At 40.5% G+C, this 20,101-nt stretch overlaps 2 protein-coding genes and 1 long non-coding RNA gene across 3 annotated transcripts in view; 2 read left to right on the top strand and 1 right to left on the bottom strand.

Moving 5' to 3' along the window:
• The window catches only part of cunh18orf21 (chromosome unknown C18orf21 homolog), a 22,835-nt gene extending 11,255 nt beyond the window's left edge, over positions 1-11,580 (top strand). Inside the window, exons 4-5 of the mRNA XM_035681064.1 lie at positions 9,831-10,024; positions 10,348-11,580. Of these exons, the coding sequence (XP_035536957.1) occupies positions 9,831-10,024; positions 10,348-10,510 (357 nt within the window). The 3' untranslated portion in view covers positions 10,511-11,580. The remainder of the gene's footprint in view (positions 1-9,830; positions 10,025-10,347) is intronic.
• Positions 4,375-8,049, bottom strand: LOC118342501. The gene is made up of 3 exons (XR_004797490.1): positions 7,865-8,049; positions 5,505-5,677; positions 4,375-5,404 (listed from the first exon to the last, which is right to left on the bottom strand). It is a non-coding gene; the product is annotated as an uncharacterized LOC118342501 (long non-coding RNA).
• Positions 11,581-12,877: 1,297 nt separating the features above from the next.
• rp9 (RP9 pre-mRNA splicing factor) lies at positions 12,878-19,126 on the top strand. Its single transcript, XM_035681501.1, has 6 exons — positions 12,878-13,200; positions 13,423-13,453; positions 13,559-13,688; positions 15,530-15,621; positions 16,119-16,180; positions 18,153-19,126. Exons 1-6 carry the CDS (start codon positions 13,055-13,057, stop codon positions 18,358-18,360), a joined length of 669 nt encoding a protein of 222 aa, XP_035537394.1. The 5' UTR covers positions 12,878-13,054; the 3' UTR covers positions 18,361-19,126.
• The last annotated feature ends 975 nt before the right edge of the window (positions 19,127-20,101 follow it).

The raw sequence follows: 20,101 nt of genomic DNA, 5'->3' as shown, positions 1-20,101 counted from the left end.
CCTGGCCATATACATTGGTGCTTAGTGCCTAAACTCAACAGTTACTAGGAAAATAAGCAGTGACTGCTGGTACTTCACCAGATAATTACTCTTTTCCAAGACAAGTGGATAGGCACGTTTACAAAATGCGCCATCACGATGCCTTTCTCTGAAAACACTTGTTTTACTTTGAAAACAACACCTGCTTTCAGAAAAAAAGATTAACCAGGCATGAAAAACAAAGTGACAGTACAGAAGTGGTTGAAAATCCTTCCCTTTCCCAGAAGAGCCATTTGTTCCTGACGTGAGTTCAACCTCTCTGTGTAATTTATGTCACCACTTCTTCTTGACCTCACTGACCACCTCTTATCCTCTCATCCCCTATTCTGCTGTTTTTTCTTCCACTCTCCCATTCTTTTGCTCTTGCGTTTTACCTCAATTCATCTACCAGACCGCCCCCCTGCCCCCTTGCATTATCCTCATCTTTCTCCTCTCCTCCTACCATTCTTGGCCATCCCTTCACCACATCTCTCTGTCATATTTATCTTCACTGCAGTAATGTTGCTGGAGAATGTGCCTCTTGAGGAGATGACAGGAAACAGGAGACAGTGATGTCTGGCTGGTGCTCTGCCTGTTTGCTCTCAGGGAACAGGAAAGGCTCCGCCGAGGGTTTTGACACCTTGAGGATGTGCAGCGAGTGACAGTATGACAAGAGGGGGATGTGTTGGGGGAAGACAAAGGCCAGGACGGGAATATGCCACGGCAACAGTGGTGGTGGCGGCCTTGAGCTTTTTAGAAACAAACAGACGAGACTTGCTTGGAAGTGGAAACGCACGCTCATGTCTCACGTGTGTAGGGCTTTAGCAAAGTGTGTACTGAGGTATTTTAAGCATGTTGACACACACATATACAGTAGGAGCAGCAGTCATGGCGAGTCAATGCCAGCTGGGTTAGTGACAGACATCCTCAGAAAACCTTGGAGGGACCACGCACGCAAGAAAACTGAAATATGCACAGTGTAACACACACATATTCAGATGCATGCGTATTTGTTTCATCCGGCACACGCACAATAATCCCTGAGCTTTGATCAGATGCGGTTCCTGGTCCCTGCTGTCATCATGTTTGTAGTCCAGCTCACAAATCCCACATAGAGAACTTGATGCTGCACCATAACAGCATGTCATCTCTCAATTAGCCTCCGTGCCGCTCTTCATTTTGTTTCCTCACCACTATTAAAAGTCTACTCTGGAATTTGGCAATGCCTACTGTGGGCTTAACCGTAAATTGGCACGGGTGTCATGGTTTGGAAGCTGCCACTGTTCAGGTTTTGGATCCTTGCTCACCAGTATTCAAGTATATTGGTCCTTTAATTGATTCTGTCAGCCCGTGTGCACATTAATGGCATTCATTGCATAACTATTATAAAGCCACATACAGTCAGTCATAAATATTGGGACATCGACACAATTCTAATCTTTTTGGCTCTATACACCACCACAATGGATTTGAAATGAAACGAACAAGATGTGCTTTAACTGCAGACTTTCAGCTTTAATTTGAGGGTATTTACATCCAAATCAGGGTGAACGGTGTAGGAATTACAACAGTTTGTATATGTGCCTACCACTTTTTAAGGGACCAAAAGTAAAAGCCTCTTAACTGCAACAGGTTCCTGCTTGTTCTTGGGGCATATTTCCTCAGTTTTGTCTCAGCAAGTTGAAATGCATGCTTCAATTCGGATTCAGGTCAGGTGATTGACTTGGCCATTGCATAACATTACCACTTCTTTCCCTAAAAAACTCTTTGGGTTGCTTTTGCAGTATGCTTCGGGTCATTGTCATCTGGCACTGTGAAGTGCCGTCCAATGAGTTCTGGAGCATTTGGCTGAATATGAGCAGATAATATTTGCCCAAAACACTTCAGAATTCATCCTGCTGCTTTTGTCAGCAGTCAACATCATCAATAAATACAAGGGAACCAAGTTCCATGGCAGCCCATACATGCCCACGCCATGACATACACCACCATGCTTCACTGATGAGGTGGTATGCTTTGGATCATGAGCAGTTCCTTTCACTCTCCATACTCTTCTCTCCCATCACTCTGGGTACAAGTTGATCTTTGTGTTCATCTGTCCATAGGATGTTGTTCCAGAACTGTGAAGGCTTTTTGATTTGGCAACTTGTAATCTGGCCTTCCTTTTTTGAGGCTCACCAATGGTTTATATCTTGTGGTGAAACCCTCTGTATTCACGCGGTGAAGTCTTCTCTTGATTGTTGACTTTGCACAATACCCTACCTCCTGGAGAGTGTTCTTGATCTGGCCAACTGTTGCTGAAGGGTGTTTTCTTCACCAGGGAAAGAATTCTTCAGTCATCCACCACATGTTGTTTTCCGTGGTCTTCCGGGTTCTTTTGGTGTTGCTGAGCTCACCGGTGCGTTTTTCTTTTTTAAGAATGTTCCAAACAGTTGATTTGACCACCACCTAATGTTTTTGCTATCTCTCTGATGGGTTTGTTTTATTTTTCAGCCAATTATGGCCTTGCTTCACTGATAGTGACAGCTCTTGGATCTCATATTGAGAGTTGACAGCAACAGATTCCAAATGCAAATAGCACACTTGAAATGAACTCTAGACTTTTATATGAATCCTTGTAAATGGGATAAATGGAGGGAATAAACACCCACACCTGGCCACGGAACAGCTGAGCAGCCAATTGTCCCATTACTTTTGGTCCCTTAAAAAGTGGTAGGGCACATATACAAACTGTTGTAATTTCCTACACCGTTCACCTGATGTGGATGTAAATACCCTCAAATTTAAGGTGAAAGTCTGCAAGTTAAACACATCTTGTTCGTTTCATTTCAAATCCATTGTGGTGGTGTATAGAGCCAAAAAGATTAGAATTGTGTCGATGTCCCAATATTTATGGACCTGACTGTATGTGCCATCAGTTACTATCAAAATCATCACAGAGGAGCTCCAAATCCAGATCTGTCTCTAAGCAGTATTGTTTATTCCAAATCCCCCAAACTCCACCTGCGCTCAGAGGAAGCCTGAAGCACAGCTGGTCCATCCAGGGCCCAGATGTATAAAACTGTAGATTCAGACAGAAACATGCATATGCATTTGTTTTTGTCTGGATTATAAAGCCACACGTACCCCTGGCTCTGTTTTATAAATCTCAATCATTGTGGAACTGAGTTGCAAGTGCCCAAGCTTCATTTCCACCAGCTATTTGCATATTGATACTTGGGCCCACTCCACCACTCATTAGAATGTCAATGAGAAGAAGGGGAAAATGAGACAGTTTCGCTGACTGCATCTCATCAGCGACGTTCTCAAACAGCACTAGAACACACGACTGGCTGGGGCTTTTTGTAGCACCCATACCGCTAATTTACCACATGTACCTGTGCACCACCATGATTAACTTACAGAGCTCGTATTAAAACAGACCTTACAAAGTGCTTCACAATTTAGGATGAATAATAAATCTTCCACAGATAATAACCCGTGAATTTCAAGAAGCAACTTGTATATAATTTACTGGAACAAATAACCCAAATGTCTGTGAAGATCCTATTATTTTATGTCACCTGGTTAAATAAATAAATGCTACTTGTTGAGGACTATGAGATCATTTAAAATGTTAATACCTTTCTTCCCAACTTTGCTCCTGTTTGTTTTAAACCTGACGATGTGATGCAGGATGAAATGTGACCTTTATCACCACCAAAAGAGACAGAAAGAAAGAAAGAGATAAACGGATATGACATCTTTTTTTTTTTTACATGGCAGTGTGTAGCGGCTCTGCATTTGGATCGGGTGTCTCTGTGTGTTTACCGGGCAGCCTGCCTCCAGACAGTGCGACTAAGTGGCTGCCTGCACCATCACAGCTTGCCTCGTATTGATCCCCCAACTGCTCTTCTGCTTTCGGCTTTATTGTGTTGTATTGATGTGTTCTCAAATGACTTTCACACACATTGCACGCAGATGTTTGTGCTTTTGAGTGCACGCACACTCAGGCATTTTGAAAACTGCCACACAATCAACATTCAGTACTTACAAACTTTTCTCAGGCTTGTATTCAATTCAGAGGCACTACTCATCTTCCCCCTCTTGGGTGGTATCATACTGCCTAGGTCAAATTAATCAAGCCATGCTGACCTCTGGCAGCAGAGAGAAAGACAGGAAGGGAGGTATTTATGGAGCAGAGGCTAATAATAGAAGGGTCCATCTGCAGAATTGATTTACATGTGTGTGTGTCTCTGTGTCATTTCATTATTTCACATGCAACTTTTCCTTCAAATTCTCAGAACGAATGTAACATGTATGAGTAATCTCAGGCTGCATGCATCCATGTCATAAGATGCCAGAAATGTATATTTTAGGAAAAAAATTATATAAAGGTGCGACACGAAAGGCCTGGCAGGTCCCACACAGCCGAAGCAAAGATTTCTGTGTTGATTAGGTTCAGACTTAATTCACAAGAGGAAGTGTTCAAGAGGTGTTTAACTCAAGACCCCCCTCCTCTCAATTTGCCACAATATTGGGTTACACATTGGGCACAGCTTCAGCTGTACAACCCTGCAAAATCTCAGAGAGTTGCCATATTTATGAGTTATCTCTCACTCTTTTGCTCATTCAAACATTATACTATTATCCCTGTTTATTCATGTAAACTTACATAGGATGTGTCACTGCACAGACACCACAAGAATTGGCAGATTAGTTTGTCTTAAAAATTGCATCAAAGGAGACTTAAGGTATTTAAATCGGATGTTAGCGAGGTATATTATTGCATGCAGTCTTTTTTTAGGAATTAGTGGATGAACAGCAGGTGCTGACATTCCATGCACTGTGCACGATTGCGAGGGCTAAACAACCATGATATATATGTGTGTTGGATCAAGGTTAAGAGTATCTGTGCCTGTGGTTGTCTGTGTTGGTTCATATTTCATGATAAATCCAAACACAAAAGTGCATAGGGTGTAAGACAGAAACCAAAAGGCTCCTCTTTTTGTTTGGATGGGAGTAGGATGAAAGGTAAATGCTGACCTAGTCCGAAAATATACTCTGTATACTTTATATACACAGGTTAGAGACAGTATATTAGATTGCTATTAGGTGATCCTTGTATGGTGGATTTCAGTGTAGTTAAGTTATGATCAAGTTATGCTTCCTTTCTCTGAACATATGGCAACTTTTTTTCTGCAAAAAACTGTTCTTAATATTCCCCCCACATGTGCATAGGTGGTTGTTTGTCCTCTTCCCATCCTGTAGCTCCAACATGTCGCCTTCACCATATGCTCGTCCGGCCACTGTGCAGGTCTGTCAGCTGCTCGGATCAACAGCCCAAGATGAGGAAATCAAATCTCTCACTGGCACTGGTTCACGTGTGTCCCTCCAAGTGCATTCACTAGATGTCAGAGGATTAGCGTAAATTAGACTGGTACACGTGATGGGTGGGATTGCGTTTCAGGTTGTCATGACTTGTCGTCACTATGCAGCAACTATACCGTCATTGTTGTTTTGGAGCGGGAGTTTCACTTTGTTGACATCTTAGCTGGTTGAGTTTCTCCACTATTCCTCTATGTGTATATGGATGCACACACACCTTCGCAGGGTGAAGGTTTCTTTTCTTAGAGTCTGTCATATCAGTGCTTGCTGATAGCGGGGCCACTAGTGGTAACTAGAGGACAAGAGGATAAACAGCATGAGGTCACTGTAGCTGTAAACATCCATCTGTAGCCAGCTGTCTGTTTTTTTTTTTTTACTTGGCAATCATTAGTCAGAGTTCAAACTAGGAAAATCTAGGCTGTCACCTAAATGTCCACAGCCTCGATCACTTACAGTACTATTACTATTTATAACTGTGGGACAAATAGTTTTTGTTTGACTATTCACTACTCGTTTCCTCTTTAAATTTGATTACATGAAACTTTAATGATCTACAGGAGGAAATTGGGTAATTGCAGCAGAAAAATAACAGGCAGCGGTGACGGAAAGGTTCTAAATAACAACAAAGCAAAGTGTAAAACATAATAAGACTGCTCATCATAACACTTCCAGATATGTTTAAATGTATTATGGGTGAAAGTTGGAGGGATGCATGTGCAGTGTGCAAACTGTGCAATAGATCCTTTACTGGCTCTCCTACTACTGGCTTAAATATAACTCTGTTCATGTTATCAGGTAAAGACTATACAAATAAAATGTGTTATAGATGTGTAGATGTCTGCTTTGAAAAATAAAAATAAAAAACAATGCTTTTCAGTTCAGGTATTTTTTTTATTTTTTACTATTTATATCTCTGCAACTATATAAAATGACTTGCATGTAATTTTGAATATAGTGGTTTTATATCTCATTGTCTTCCACTGGCTTTGCTAACAATTGTAAGCAAGAGGCACCTTTCAGTTTCTCAAAAACAAAAACTCCAGTGTTAAACATTCAAATCTTAAAGGCCTTAAACCGGTTACCTTCAATACCAATCAATTTCCAAAGCATACCATTGTTTAAAATGTCCCTTTGATGGAATCACTTGTTTTTATTCATTTCACTACAGCATGAAAATCATCTTGCAGGAATTTTAGTACACAATAAAATTTTCCCTGCTATATTTATAGTTTTTTCGAGGTCAAGTTTTTTAAACTCTTAAACTCTAAATTGGTTTTCAGTCAAATTCCATGCAGACATTTTCTAAACTCAATAAATTACTAAATGTACTTTTCCTTCATCGATTCTCCAAGGAAGGTGCTGGAAACATTAGAAATTCAACATTGGTCTTGAGGACACTGCAGCAGGATAGATATTTCCTCCTATACACGTGAACCCAGACCCTTCAGTGAAGTGCCACTCTAGGCCACCACACCAGTCGGTTTCTCTGAAATACCCCTATATAACCAGAATTAGAGTTGTCAGTATAACATCCTCTGCCATGTCAATCTCTAGCTAACGTCATTCTTAGTGAATTAAAAACAGTGTTCCAGCTTTATCTGCATCATCAGCATTGCTGCTTTGACTTCTTTTACACAACAATTGCAATCATAATCAGTTTGAGCTTTGCTATAGCTTTAGATCAGTGCCGGTTATTTCAAGTTCAGGAGAGATAATGAGTTTGATGAAAAGGCTTTTACTGTTGAGCGTTCTCTATCAATGTGAAGCATCATTAGCTGAAATAGAGGCCTGCCTATTTAGGTGTTGGAAAGAAACTGGTTTTGTACCATTGATCATAACAACTCAGGAACTAAATGTTTTGTATGTGTGCTGCTCTATAAACATACTCGGGCAGTAACGCATTACTTTCCCGAGTATGTAGTAAGAATTAGTGTAACTGATTACTAATACATTTCAGCAATAATATTAGTTATTACAGTTGCAAGACTATATATACTATACTATACTACGATACTATATATCTCTAAATAACAGTAGTGTCTGGTCATCAGTGTGAGCCAGGTGGGCTTTTTATCGAGCCTGTACCTTTTTGGCTGCAGAAAAAATGCTACTTTGAAGCTTTGGCTGCAATTACCGAGCGATAGCCCTGACCTTCACACAGAGGCACCCCTGTGAAGTCTGGATTTTGGGGAGAAAGGATGCAATTACCAATTTTGTGTGGTGTATCAGAAAAGTGATAATACTAGTAGTGTAACTAACTGTTGGCAGGTAGTAAAAAGTGAAATAATAATTACTTTTGTAAAGAGTAACGTGTAATAGGTAATCAATTTCATTAAACAACCCCAACGCTGTCTCTATATAATATTATTTTAACAAGAAAATGTTGTTACAAATAGGAATCACATTGATTTTGCATACCAAAAAAATGACATACCACAACATTATCTTTCTGGATTCCAGCAATATCTTTCAATCATACCTTTGTGTGTCACCACTGACAAAGCAGCAGCAGCAGAGTGCTGGCTGTCCCACAGATTAGTCAACCCTTTTGACATTGCATTGGTCAGTCCTCTTTCGAGCCACACCCCTATGCAAAGATGGGTGGGCTAGTTGCTGGGCTTGGTCTGTATAAAGCCAGACATGCAGGCTCATGTAGTAAACACTTCACACACGATCACATAGAAGGAAAGAGGAACTCTGTACTCCTGGTGCTTGGAAACCCAACTCTCCAACACTCCTCAACAGACACCTGTCAGAATCTGAAATGGCTACCTTCGTGTCGGTGAGTTTTCCATCTCATCAGCATTCAGGTCTGTCAACGGCTCGGCTCAGACTTGCTGACCTCTGCATTGGTGGTCTGTTCTGACCAGTTTTAAGCTTGTGCAACTCTTGAAGTCTTGTGTCATTAATGGGAATTAAGTTACTGAAGGCCGGGAGGAATGTTGAAGAAGAGTCCTTAATGGACTCTAAATTGCACTTAAACACTTTGTACTGCATTTTCTACGAGGAACGTATACTCCAGGGAGGAAAGTAGAACTGGCTTTCCTGTTCAAGAGTTTCATTCTGTACTGGAGTTGGTCTAAGCTTCTTAGTTCAGAAAACAAACAAGCTACCCTCTGTAGCTTGTCTTGCACTTAGGGTCAGCTTATCACTGGGATGATGTGATTGTCTCCAAATTCTTGTCACTTGATCTGATTGTGTTGGAACGTCGGCCAGATGCTACCAAAAAAACTGACTGTGGTGATTACAATAGCAGTTATAGGCTGTTGTTTTTTTAACTGTTTCTGTATGTACCATAGTTGTAAAACTATTTGTGGATGTATCATGTTTTAGATTTGTGCTCCATTAAGATCTTATTCATTGATTACTGATGATTTTACAACACCCTACATGAACTCTGTGACATGCACTGTAGTTTTTCCCAGTCCCAGCCTGGTTACTTGCACTTTACCCTTTTTACTTGGACACAAGACAGTGGAAGGCAAGAGTCTGGGATGCCAATTTTTGTCTTGAATTATGAGGATCTCATGAACTGACAGTTGGGTCTCGTAACTCTCTCAAGTGTCTACATGCTTTTGCCTTATATAGTGTCTTATGCAATCTGTGCCAGGAAATTGCTTATAGTTTGTCACATGAGACAGTAAAGTGTAAACTCTACTAAAGAGCCAAAGCAATTGTGGTTAAGAAAGATTAATGGAGATAAAGTGGAAAAAGTTGTCTGGCGGCTCTTATAGCACCCATACCCTGAATAGGTGAAACTGCATGGCAACAGCCCCGCCTTGCCCTCTCATAGGCTAAGTCAATGCTTCCCATCCTGCTTTAACAACTCAAGTTATTTTCATATCTGTACAAACATTCAAAGGTAAGATAATCTCAGGGATGTTTCGTAGGGCCAATGGGAAGAGCCTCAGCTGTTAGGTGAATCAACTCCTGCCATGAATTTGCTTCCTGGACCCCATTGTGAACTGTTTCTCAGCTGTGAGCAATAGATGTGGATGGCATCTGTGAGTCTTTGGGCTGGCCTGCGTCACCCAGGGCCCATGAGCACTTCTCATTACAGTCCCTTTGCCCGCCACAACCGTGGCTAGTCCTGCTGCCTGTGTCCCGGGAGTCATTCTGTCACTGCAGTCAATGTCGAGACTAAGTCACAACAAACTCCTGTACGTCCCAGAGAAAGACGGACAGCTGGGTTTGATGAAAAATAACTGAAATGACAAAAGGTTCACCCTCCCTCGGTTAGATTCACATTAGTTGGTAGATAGATTGGTATTATATAACAGAAGTTTCAAGGACCTTTTAGAAAAACCTGCAGAATTGTTTTTAAAAAATATTCCAATGGGGATACATTGTATGCCTTCACCTCAAAACCTTGTTATGTATGAGAGGAATATAGATGCAGGGCATGCAATATTAATGAATATGTTCCTTTCTTCTCCTTATCCCAGATGGCCACCTGCCACACTTGCAATACAACATCCAGACACAAAGGAATGAACAGGGAGTTCATAACTAGCCTCGCTAAGACCCACAGCACACCGGGGAGCGGCGGCAAACACAAGACCCCACAGTCTACCAGCAAAGCCAACATGACTACCCCCAAGACTCCCGGAAAAGACAAGACTCCCGTTCATACACCTAGGTAAGTTATTTTAAGGTGGCTGGTATTAATATCCCCTGAGCTAAAAGTTAAGATATAACCCTCCTCGACTAAAGTTGGTAGGTGTCACAGACATCCGAGAGGATGATGTGTCAGGCATGTGAGCATTTGAATGATTATGTTTCTATTTATTCAGCATTAGGACCGCAGCTAGCTGTACGGGTAGTACGTGTTAGTGTACACGCTTACCAGATCATATACTTGTTGACGCCACACTTTAAACCTTTCCTACCAACCAACAAAATCTCAAGTTACTGTATCTTAACTCTTCGTCACTCTCCCTGTTTCTTTCTCCGTCCCTCCAGGTCTTCCTCCTCCTCTAACACTTCGGGGTCAGGCTCATCTTCCTCCAAGCCTCCCTCTAAACCTAAAAATTGGGTTGTCCAGCGTCTCAGCAAGATACTCATGCGAGAGGACACCCAAGGCAGCAAGAAGCGGGGCTTGAAAGATTTTCTTTCCTCACTTTGAGTATTTCCTAAATGCACATTGTCTTTAATGTATACTCTTAAAAAACAAGGGGTTAGACCCATGTTGTGACCTGTTTACACAAAGGCTAGGGGGGAACTTAAGAAAGTGACTTTGGTTTCCGAGCCAGTGTGGGAAGGGTTACAGTTTGCCCACCAACACAACTATTGCTGGGCTGTTTGGAATGGCACTCCTGGTATCCTAAATGCAACAACTGGGAGCACTGGGGTGGCTATTTGAACTGTTAATCGGGGTTACTGCATCTTCTGCTGAGCCAGTCAGAGGAGAATGCTTCTTTTGTGTAATTTAGCACATGCCTCTTATAATCTCCTAAACTGGGGATGCCGTTTTAAGTGGAATGTTTAAGGAATTATTCAATATTTATCAAATGTTGGAAACATCGCAGGAAACCCCAACTTTGTTCTGCGGTGTCATTTGTGGCATGACAAGCTGGTTTGCATGCCGATATCCGTCTCCATTTTGGATATTTTTTTCTTAGGTTTCAATTATACCTTTATATAATAAATATAAAATTATTTCCGATCCATTCTTAACGTTAAAACTTTTGTATTTGCTCACATTATTTTTTTGGCCCTCTCCAGTGGGGAGATGTGTGAATTCGTTTGTTATGGCATTGGCTAAACATGACAGATTGACAAATATATGTATGTTGTTGCCACTGTTGCATTTTTGTAGATGCATACAAATGATTTTGAAACTGTGCATCGTCACCAGTGAAGATATTTGTATTTATTATCTACAATGGGACTCACCAGTTGCTGTTTACATTGAATAGGCACATCTGCCTAAAACCTTATTGACAATCAATGTTGTCAAGACTTTACATTTTATTGTAATATTTTCTTTGGCAATATGTTTTTGTATGGTTAATAATTTCATCTTTTTGTTAAGAGCAGAAATTTAAATGTATCTACTGCATTTTGTACTGCCTGATTACGTACCTTTTCATTAGCTATTAAGTGTATAGTATGTGTTAAAATCCGGAAATACCTCACATTTGTATTTCTCCTACATTGTGATTCTCTGAAATAAAACCATTGCAGTCTGTGAAACTGTGCTGTTTATTCCTAGTGTTTGAGAACATCAGTGCTTGAAACTTTCTTATACTGCAACTTAACTCTCGCAGAGTTTATGTCTGTGCCGCTGCAGATATGGATGTAAAATATGTCATTAATCCAGCTGCATTTACTGAGGATGATTTAAGGAGTCTTTAAACTTAACCTCACTCCCCTGCTAACTTTGCGACTAAGAAACCCAAACTGTGTTAAGTTTAAGACATTAAACATTATTCAAGAAAACTTTTGTGCCAAAGATATAAAATTGAAAATATATACATTATCGTTTAAAGGTTTGGAATCACCTGTTTTACTGATGTTATAATTTTTTTGGAATCAAAGATAAAAACAGTATAATTCAGACCAAATGTATTATTCACATTTGAAATAGTTTCAGCCCCAAAAGAAGTATAATTAAATGAGTAAAACTTCCATTTTGTCAATGTCCCCACAGTGTTGCAGGACAGGGGAGAATACAGTGTAATCATTTTTTACTCCCCAAATAGCCTTTGATTTTAAATCTGTTCCCCAGTCCTGAAACATGGAAGTGACCACAGATTATTATTGAACCACAACGGTGCTTACAATTGGGTTCTAAATATTCTGGGAATCTATTTCTTTTGGGAGCCTCTGCAGTCTACGCAGTTGAATAGGTTTAAACTATGATTTATCAGTCCACAGTATGTTCAGCTGATAGACTGGGGTCCAATTCCAATAGTGCTAACCCTAGACTAACTTTCTGTTTTAAGGTTTTAAGAATAGGTTTACTAAAGCAACACTAATTTCAACTTGTTATAGACATTATTGTGCACTCGACACTGAAACATGAAACAGGAATTTAAATCTGCACAGAATTTGATGCTTTCAGTTTATTTTACCATTGATTTCTTATGTTGTTATTTAACTTTGTCTCTTTTTGCCCTTTGGATGTAATTTGTTAAGAGGACTTTCTACAGCATAAAAGTAGAATAATCTTCTCGGCCATCTGACTGTACAGAAAAAAAGGCAATACTGAACTTTTGAATGGTAGCTTACATAGTAAAATAACACATTGATTTGCATGTAAAACAAAGGTAGGTGCAATTTGGAAATGACAAATCATGAAGAAGTTATCAAGTTGCATAGAGTGTAATTAAAACTGTACAGAAAGGTCCTGTTTTGTGATGTAGGATACATTTTAGTAATAAAGTAATAATAATAGTGAAACTGTTTTTCCAGTGTGAGAATGCGTGAAATAAAGCACTTCATGTGCTACCGCGCATGTCCTGCAGGTGGCGCTGGACTTTAACTAACCAACCCGGCTGCACAGGAAGTACAGCAGCACCAGAGAAATGTTTGCTAGTTAGCAGCTGGTTAGCACGTTGTCCTGTGTGGGGTTTTTACCGAGTAGATAACAAATTAACCTTAAATGCTGCATTATTTATAAGTTAATGACTTTTTTTCGGGGACCCGGCTTGTCGATATCGGGGCAATGTCGGGCAGAAAGCGAGCAAGAGAGAAGGAAGAAAGACGAGAGCACAAGAGACACAAGACATCCAAACAGGATTTGGAGAAACTCAAAACACATTCGAAAAAACTCAACCAAGAAGTCCAAACACTGAAACACGTTGAGACATTGTGAGTAATATTAATAGGAGCTTTCCTGTTTAAGCTCGCAAACTTATGCATGAATTATAAATGTAACTCACCAGTTTAATTTGAGCACAAATACATGATATTTGAGAAGGTAACGTTAGGTTTACCTGTGTTAGACAGATGTGGGAAAGACAGCTGAGTTCGTTAAAGTTAATTCAGCAGTTAAATGAGAATTAACGTCAGTATTATCTGTCTTTCCCACAGTTATGAGAAACCTCCCCCAGGATTCATAAAGGTAACGCCACTCACACTAAAATACACTTAAGTTGATGCCTGGAAGCTTTAAACAATCTTCATTTTTACTCGAGGAAATGTTGAGAAGTGACAGTTGCTGTTGCAGGAGCATGAGGACAAACCAGAGGACTGTATTCCTGCTGAACCAGGAAATGAAGAGGCCAGGAGCTTCCTGGCAAACGCCCCCACCAGGGGACTGTGGATGCCCCTGGGGAAGGAGGTGAAGGTGATGCAGTGTGAGTTACAGTTATTCAGCGATTTCAGCTGCGCTTTGCAATGAGAGAGAGAGAACTTATAACTGTTGTATGTGCAAGATCGAGGCCCTAACTGGATATTCCTCGAACCCCTGGCTCTTTATTTATACACTTGTATAGTGTATATTGTAAAGAACACTATACTAAGATACGGCCCATTGCTGTAACTTTTATGTGACTTTTTTTTCTTTGACCTTTTGATACTTTTTTGATTTTGACATCTTTCATTTCCATTTGCCAGTGTTGTTATTTAGTCTCATCATCTCAATTTTACATGTGTTTGTAGTTAAAACACCTGCCTAAATGTTCTTAGATAAGTACTTCACGATACACGCTCTTTGTAATTCCTGAAAACAACTTAAATTGCCTGATGTTTAATACAGTTAGATGTGTGCTTTTAACCTTTAAATTAACTACTGGAACTCCAGAAAGAGTTGCTGGGTTCTTGCAATGAAAACAATATGCAGGGCGTCTTCTCATAGTTACATTTATTCCTCTTATTCTTTCTAATTATAATTTAAAAGCTCTTAAAGGTCTTAACCTGTGCTGACACAATTTGGAGACGCCGTTACAAATAAAGATGATCATCAGCTAATGAAGTAACAGCAGCACTTATAGTTCAAGAACTGTAGGTGGGAGTAAACGCGTGGGCAGCGGTCTTGATAGGTGATACATGTACCCACAAGTACTTTGCAATTAACACCACGTTCCATCATTTCTCTGACAAACATGAAGGGCTAGAGATTAATAATGGTGTTGTGGACGCTACCTTCTGTCCTTTTGGTCAGACAAAGGCTAGCATTATATTCAGTGTCCCTTCATTCCTTCGTCCCACTCCTTTTCATGCAGCATTAACAGCCGGGGACTTAGGGAGTCGGCACACACACATATACACACTGTCCACGAGTTGGCATTTGTTCTGCAGAATCTGAGCATGACTCGCTCAGCTTAATCCTTTGAGAAAATGTCCCAGTATGTCGTCCTGTTTAAAGGAACGGGGAGACGTCACAGTGAATGATATGGACGTGAAAAACCTGAGTAAACGCTTGTGCACACAACTAGTTTTAGAGGACAAACAGCATTTGTGTGGTCTCACTGTACAAAGACTCGAGTTATTCATGGTAGCAACACTGCCACTTAAAGTGTAGACCATTAAAACAGTGTGAAATATTGCCACAACTTCTTTTCAGTGAAGCACGAGTGATGATTTATGATTTTTTCGAGAAGGTCTGTCTTTTATTATGAGGCATACATTTTGCAACACATCACCACAGGAGCAGCGCTGTTTGAGTCTGTGACTCCAAGATGCTTCTGTTGGTTTTTTGAATCGCACAAACAAAAGGAAACATTTTTCCTTTACCCTAAATGAATGTATTGTATGGGCCTGTGTGTTCCTGTAAAGGTTGGGGGTCGGAAAGACACTACAGTCAAATAAAAACCCTAAAAAACATTAGTAGTTTGGCAAAATAATCTTAACTAAAGTTCACTTACTAGCTTTTTCCAGAGCTTTCAGATGCAAATCAGTGAGCATAGGTATTTCTTAATTGACATTGAGTTTGTCCAGTTGGCAGTTTATCTATATGTGTGTATGGTTGCATATGACAACTGAACTTACTCCATAACAACACTGTTTTCAAGATGAAGGCTGTACAATGCGGTTGAAAGCTTGAGAAAGAGCCAGTAAGTGCACCTTGAAACTGCTGTTTCCAAGGTCAAGAATGTACTCTTGTGCCCATATTTGATCTATATTTTTAATGCTAAATCTGAAATTATGCACCCGTTAAGTCAAGTACACAGAATGATATTTGTTTCCTTTGCCGCAGGTTGGAGATGCAAGCGCTATGGCCACAGGACAGGAGACAGGGAGTGTCCATTCTTCATCAAAGGCAACCAGAAACTGGAGCAGTTCAGAGTGGTGAGAAAAGGAGCCCACCCATAGTTATTTAGAGAAGATATCAAATAATAGTCTACAGTTAAGGAATGTAGGTTGGCTTGGTGGTAAGGTCAAGGAGCTGCGACAGTAACAAGTATGTCTGTGACCTTCTGCTGAGGTTAACAACAGAGTTGGGACACATTTAGTTTACACTGGGGAACATGTGGGCAGCAGACTTCTTCATACAGCCGCTTCCAGTGCGCCCTGTAATGGAATAATATCTACTGTAGGCAGGGACGCAGCCTCTGCAGTGATTACCATAAATGCAACTGTATCATATTTTCCTACGTTGTATTGTCACAAGGAGGTTTTTAAAAATGCTGACATAACACTAGAATCAGTACAATGGCTGGGATGTGTTGAGTGGGGATAATTTCCCAGGTATGACGTGAATAGAGCTACTCTCACTGTAAGTAGGAATGATTTTTATTTTCCTTTCTTCATAGTAAGTAATGACAGATTGTGCTGCATTCTTTTAGGCTCATGAAGACCCAATGTACGACATCATTCGGGAAAACAAAAGGAATGAAAAAGAAACCAGGTAATATACATTCTTTTGTTTTTTTTCAGATTTGTATGTCGTTTACATCCTTTGCTGCAATTCCCCTGAATCAGTCAGGTTTTCTAAACTTTTAATAGTTTGAAAAGACAGTTTTGAGGCTGCTGTCAGACAGTTAGATCAAACACTTGAGAACCTGCAGTTTTTGACTGCTTTCCCTCAGCGGACTGGGACAATCTCAGATGACCTGGAAATTCTCTCATGGTGGCTGGTTCTCTGTGCCGGTTTCTAGCAAATAGTGTTTGACACCAGGATGTTTGAATTTGAGGTTACTATGGAAGGCTCACTGTAGGTGTGTGTGTGCATACACACACGTGCAGAGCAGCAGCAGCACATGCACGCTTGTGTGTGTTTTTGCATGCATTACGAAAAGGTTATTCAAAGGCCAGTGGCGCTTTGAAGTCTCTGTGTCTGTGCCACATTAATTTTGGCATCTTCTTTGAAAAGGAAGTGAAACAGTCCAACTTCTCCCTGCGTGTCTCCAATTGCACATACAGTATTGTGTCTGTAGTTGTCCTTGAGTTGGTAGCCTCGTATAATGGGGTGGTGATTAATGAAAACATTTCATGACATAATTTTAGAATATTACCTATCTATATTTGTTATATTTATTTATTATTTTTTGCAGTTGTTCAGGGTTATAAAGATATTCTTAGTTGAATATGGGTCTTGGCCCGCTTATTTTGTGATCTATGTTGTATTAATTTTGTATTCCACATATTGTGATACATAGTTTATCTAATTTTAAGGATGTTTTTTATCAAGTATTGAGGATTAATATATATTATAATATAATAATATATATTATCAAGTCAGAGGGATTTTAGGGGTTGGTTCCCCTTTTTTCACTGGTTATTACAGCCTGTGGCTTTAGTATAAAGATGTGTTGTTTTACATCGTGAATCTGAAGTCTTTGAGCTGGAGGAAGATCCTTTTTTAAAGATTTAGTTGTAGGTTATGAAGTGCTTTTAAGATGCAGTTCACTTTGAGGATTAGAGGTATGCTTTAAGGAGCAGCGTGACATCCCAAGTGTCCAGATGATCATTCTGCTCCATGAGATCAACCACACTATAATGAGGCCTGATGGACACTTCACAAGACCATGTCAACGTTTTCTCAAAGACACACTTTCATAGCTGAATAGTTAAGCTTCCAGATGTCTTCATAAATTGTACATTTCTGATATCATCACTCTGTGTGCCAGCTCACTTTCCTGAGCTAATTAAAGGGCATGTACTCCAGTGGCCTCGCTGCTCTACATCAAATATCTCTTTTCCTTCTCCTTTCTGACAAATGTTTTATGTTCTGTGATGTGACATTTTAATCTTCCTTTTTTTAACCTTATTTGGCTGTGGACAAGTAGATATATTCATCTGACCTAGTTACGGAGCAGCTGGAGTCACCTGTACTCTCTGTAGTTTTGCCATTCACCAGATTATTGCCTTGTCTACTGGCCAGTGGAATCTATGCAGAGTGTACATGTTCACTAAAGGAAGTGCACATTTATGACCAAATGATCTTTTTTTATTGACTGTGAAATGATCCCCCACTGTTAAGTTTTAGGTGAAAGTTTACCATTAAGGGTTAACTCTGGTTATTTTATAAAGTCATCCTAGCACAACCCTTAATTTGAGCAACAGGGCCCCTATTATCCCGCCATGTCCCAGTCTGTTCAAAAGTCCTCCACACACCTGCAGTTTTAACGGGTACTTGGGCACTATTGGTAGTTACTGGAAATATGTAACACAAGAAGGCACTTGGCGAACTCCCCAGTCCGGAAATGCCGTCACTAGGAAGAAAACGGTGTCTTGCTCAAGGACGCTTCAGATGCCTGCCAAGCCCCGGGCATCCGAGTCTGCATCTTGTGTGTATCCTCCCTGCACTGACTCTTATCCCCTCCTCCTCTCCTCCTCTCCTCCTCTCCTCCTCTCCTCCCTGCCCTTCCTGTTTCTAGGATCCAGCAGCTGCAGCAGCTGCTTCAGGACACCACTTCCTCCAATTCAGACAGCTCCTCCTCTTCCTCCACCTCTTCCTCCTCTGATCACCATCGCGGCAAGAAAAGGAAAAAGAGGAAGGACAAAAAAAAGAAAGACAAGAAGAAGCGAAAAAGGAAACGAAAGCACAAGTCCTCCAAAACCAGTGACTGCTCAGATTCAGATTGAAATCGTTTGGAACATGCTCACAAACATACCCGTATACTACGTGGTTTAAACGTAGGAAAGAGACTGTGAATGAAGTAGCACCAATGGTAGATCTCATGCAGTAGTGAAGTGTGTTCTGGCTCAGTAAGAACTGCCCCCTGGAGACCCTTTTAAGCCTTTTTTCTCTGCAGGTTGAAACCCTAAAACTAAATCCCCAGTGCATGACTTCTCTCCAGGTATGACGACTTTGCATTTACATCCTCTCTGTTAAATCACACAGCGCAGGATCATATGGAACAGCTGCTTAAGTAAGCATGTGCACATGTGCCTTGGTGCATATGTGTGTCAAAGAGCATTAGCTGCATGGGTAATGATTCTGAAGTGATATGAAATGAGACCGCTGGTGTAAGGGATAATGTTCTTTTACGGCGTCTAATAAGATCGCATGTCAGCAAATACAGTGTGTCATTAAGAGATTGTATTTTCCACCATATTTTTATTTCATCCCTGCCATCTCGCTGCTTTTAAATACTTTGATTGTAGAGTGTGCTAAACGCAGAGAGGTGGAAAAAAAAAAGTCCAAATTAAACGTTGGAGTACAGTTAGAATTTGTCTTCCACACAAGCCCGAATGTTTGAATGCTTGTGACTGTACATAAATATTTTGAATTATTTGAGGTTGGAATATGCTTATTTGTTCTGCAAAAAAAAAGCCACAGAGATGGGGAAAGAATGTATGTGAATGTGTTCCCTTATTCTGAGAATAAAGATGTCTCTTTTTCTCCATGGTTTGCCCAGCTCTAGCCTGCAAAAACAAAGATGCTAATAATCTCAGCCTTGACTTAATGGGCCGCTATTTTTCATGTCGATGAAGACTTAATCTTTTGAGGATGGCGCAGTGAAACTCCACACACAGAAGGCTGATCATTAAAAAGTTCACGGCGCAGTACCGCCCTGACCTTCCTAAGAGCTGAAGAACATTTCTCTTTTCATCTTGTCCTGCCAGCAGTCTGTGGATACTTCAGAGTGTTTCTTAAAAATCATTTCACAGTCTGCAGAGCGATCCACCCTGTCTGTGCCGAGCTACCGTCAACGATTCATCAAATCAGGTTCTCAACCACACGCTCACGGTAGCTACTTGACTCACAAGACATACCCTGTAGGCTGCATAAGAGAGGAAGTCTTCTTCATGAGCAGCACATTTTAAAGAGGAATCCCTGTGGAAATGAACTAGAAACATTCCCACTTCCTAATGACCCTGATAGAGAGACAATTACAGTAGACCTACAGGGAACAAGCAAACTAGATTTCCATTTAGATTTGTGTCTTAGGCTTTCTCAGTAACTCAAATGCTGTAGGGAATGTACGTGTTTATGTGAGAAATTAGAGTTTCATCAAAGAGTGACAGATTATGCAGCCATTCAAGCTTTTTAGTTGCTGATTTAGAGCTTATTTATTCTCATCTTTTTCTGTAGCAGCTCTGTCCATTCTTTTTCTGGCGCTTTGACCAATAACCAAAGATAAATCCACTTTATTGAAACAGTCTGTTCCACGTTGACTTTTTCTGTCTCTGAGTAGAACAATGAATCTCCCAGATGAGATTCAGTCACAAGCTGCTCAGAGGGAGGTTGTGCCACGTAGAGAGAATTTGGTCAGCGGAGAGTCTTTATTGAAGCACTCTGTCTTCTTGGACAAGGGACAGGTCAGATTGAGTGCCAGGCCCGACTCACTGTGCAGATTGTGTTAGAGGCCCAACATATTTG

Source organism: Morone saxatilis, unplaced genomic scaffold (assembly GCF_004916995.1).
Source record: "Morone saxatilis isolate NCDOM2014 unplaced genomic scaffold, NCSU_SB_2.0 Contig9, whole genome shotgun sequence".
Lineage (NCBI taxonomy): Eukaryota > Metazoa > Chordata > Actinopteri > Moronidae > Morone > Morone saxatilis.
Note: the sequence above shows the minus strand (reverse complement) of the source record. Positions and strands in the feature narration are given on the sequence as shown.

Coding starts and splice junctions, on each gene's coding strand:
- rp9 (XM_035681501.1), top strand. CDS start 13,055: ATGTCGGGCAGAAAGCGAGCAAGAGAGAAGGAAGAAAGACGAGAGCAC. Junction 13,201..13,422: donor CTGAAACACGTTGAGACATT/GTGAGTAATATT, acceptor TCTTTCCCACAG/TTATGAGAAACCTCCCCCAG. Junction 16,181..18,152: donor AGGAATGAAAAAGAAACCAG/GTAATATACATT, acceptor TCCTGTTTCTAG/GATCCAGCAGCTGCAGCAGC.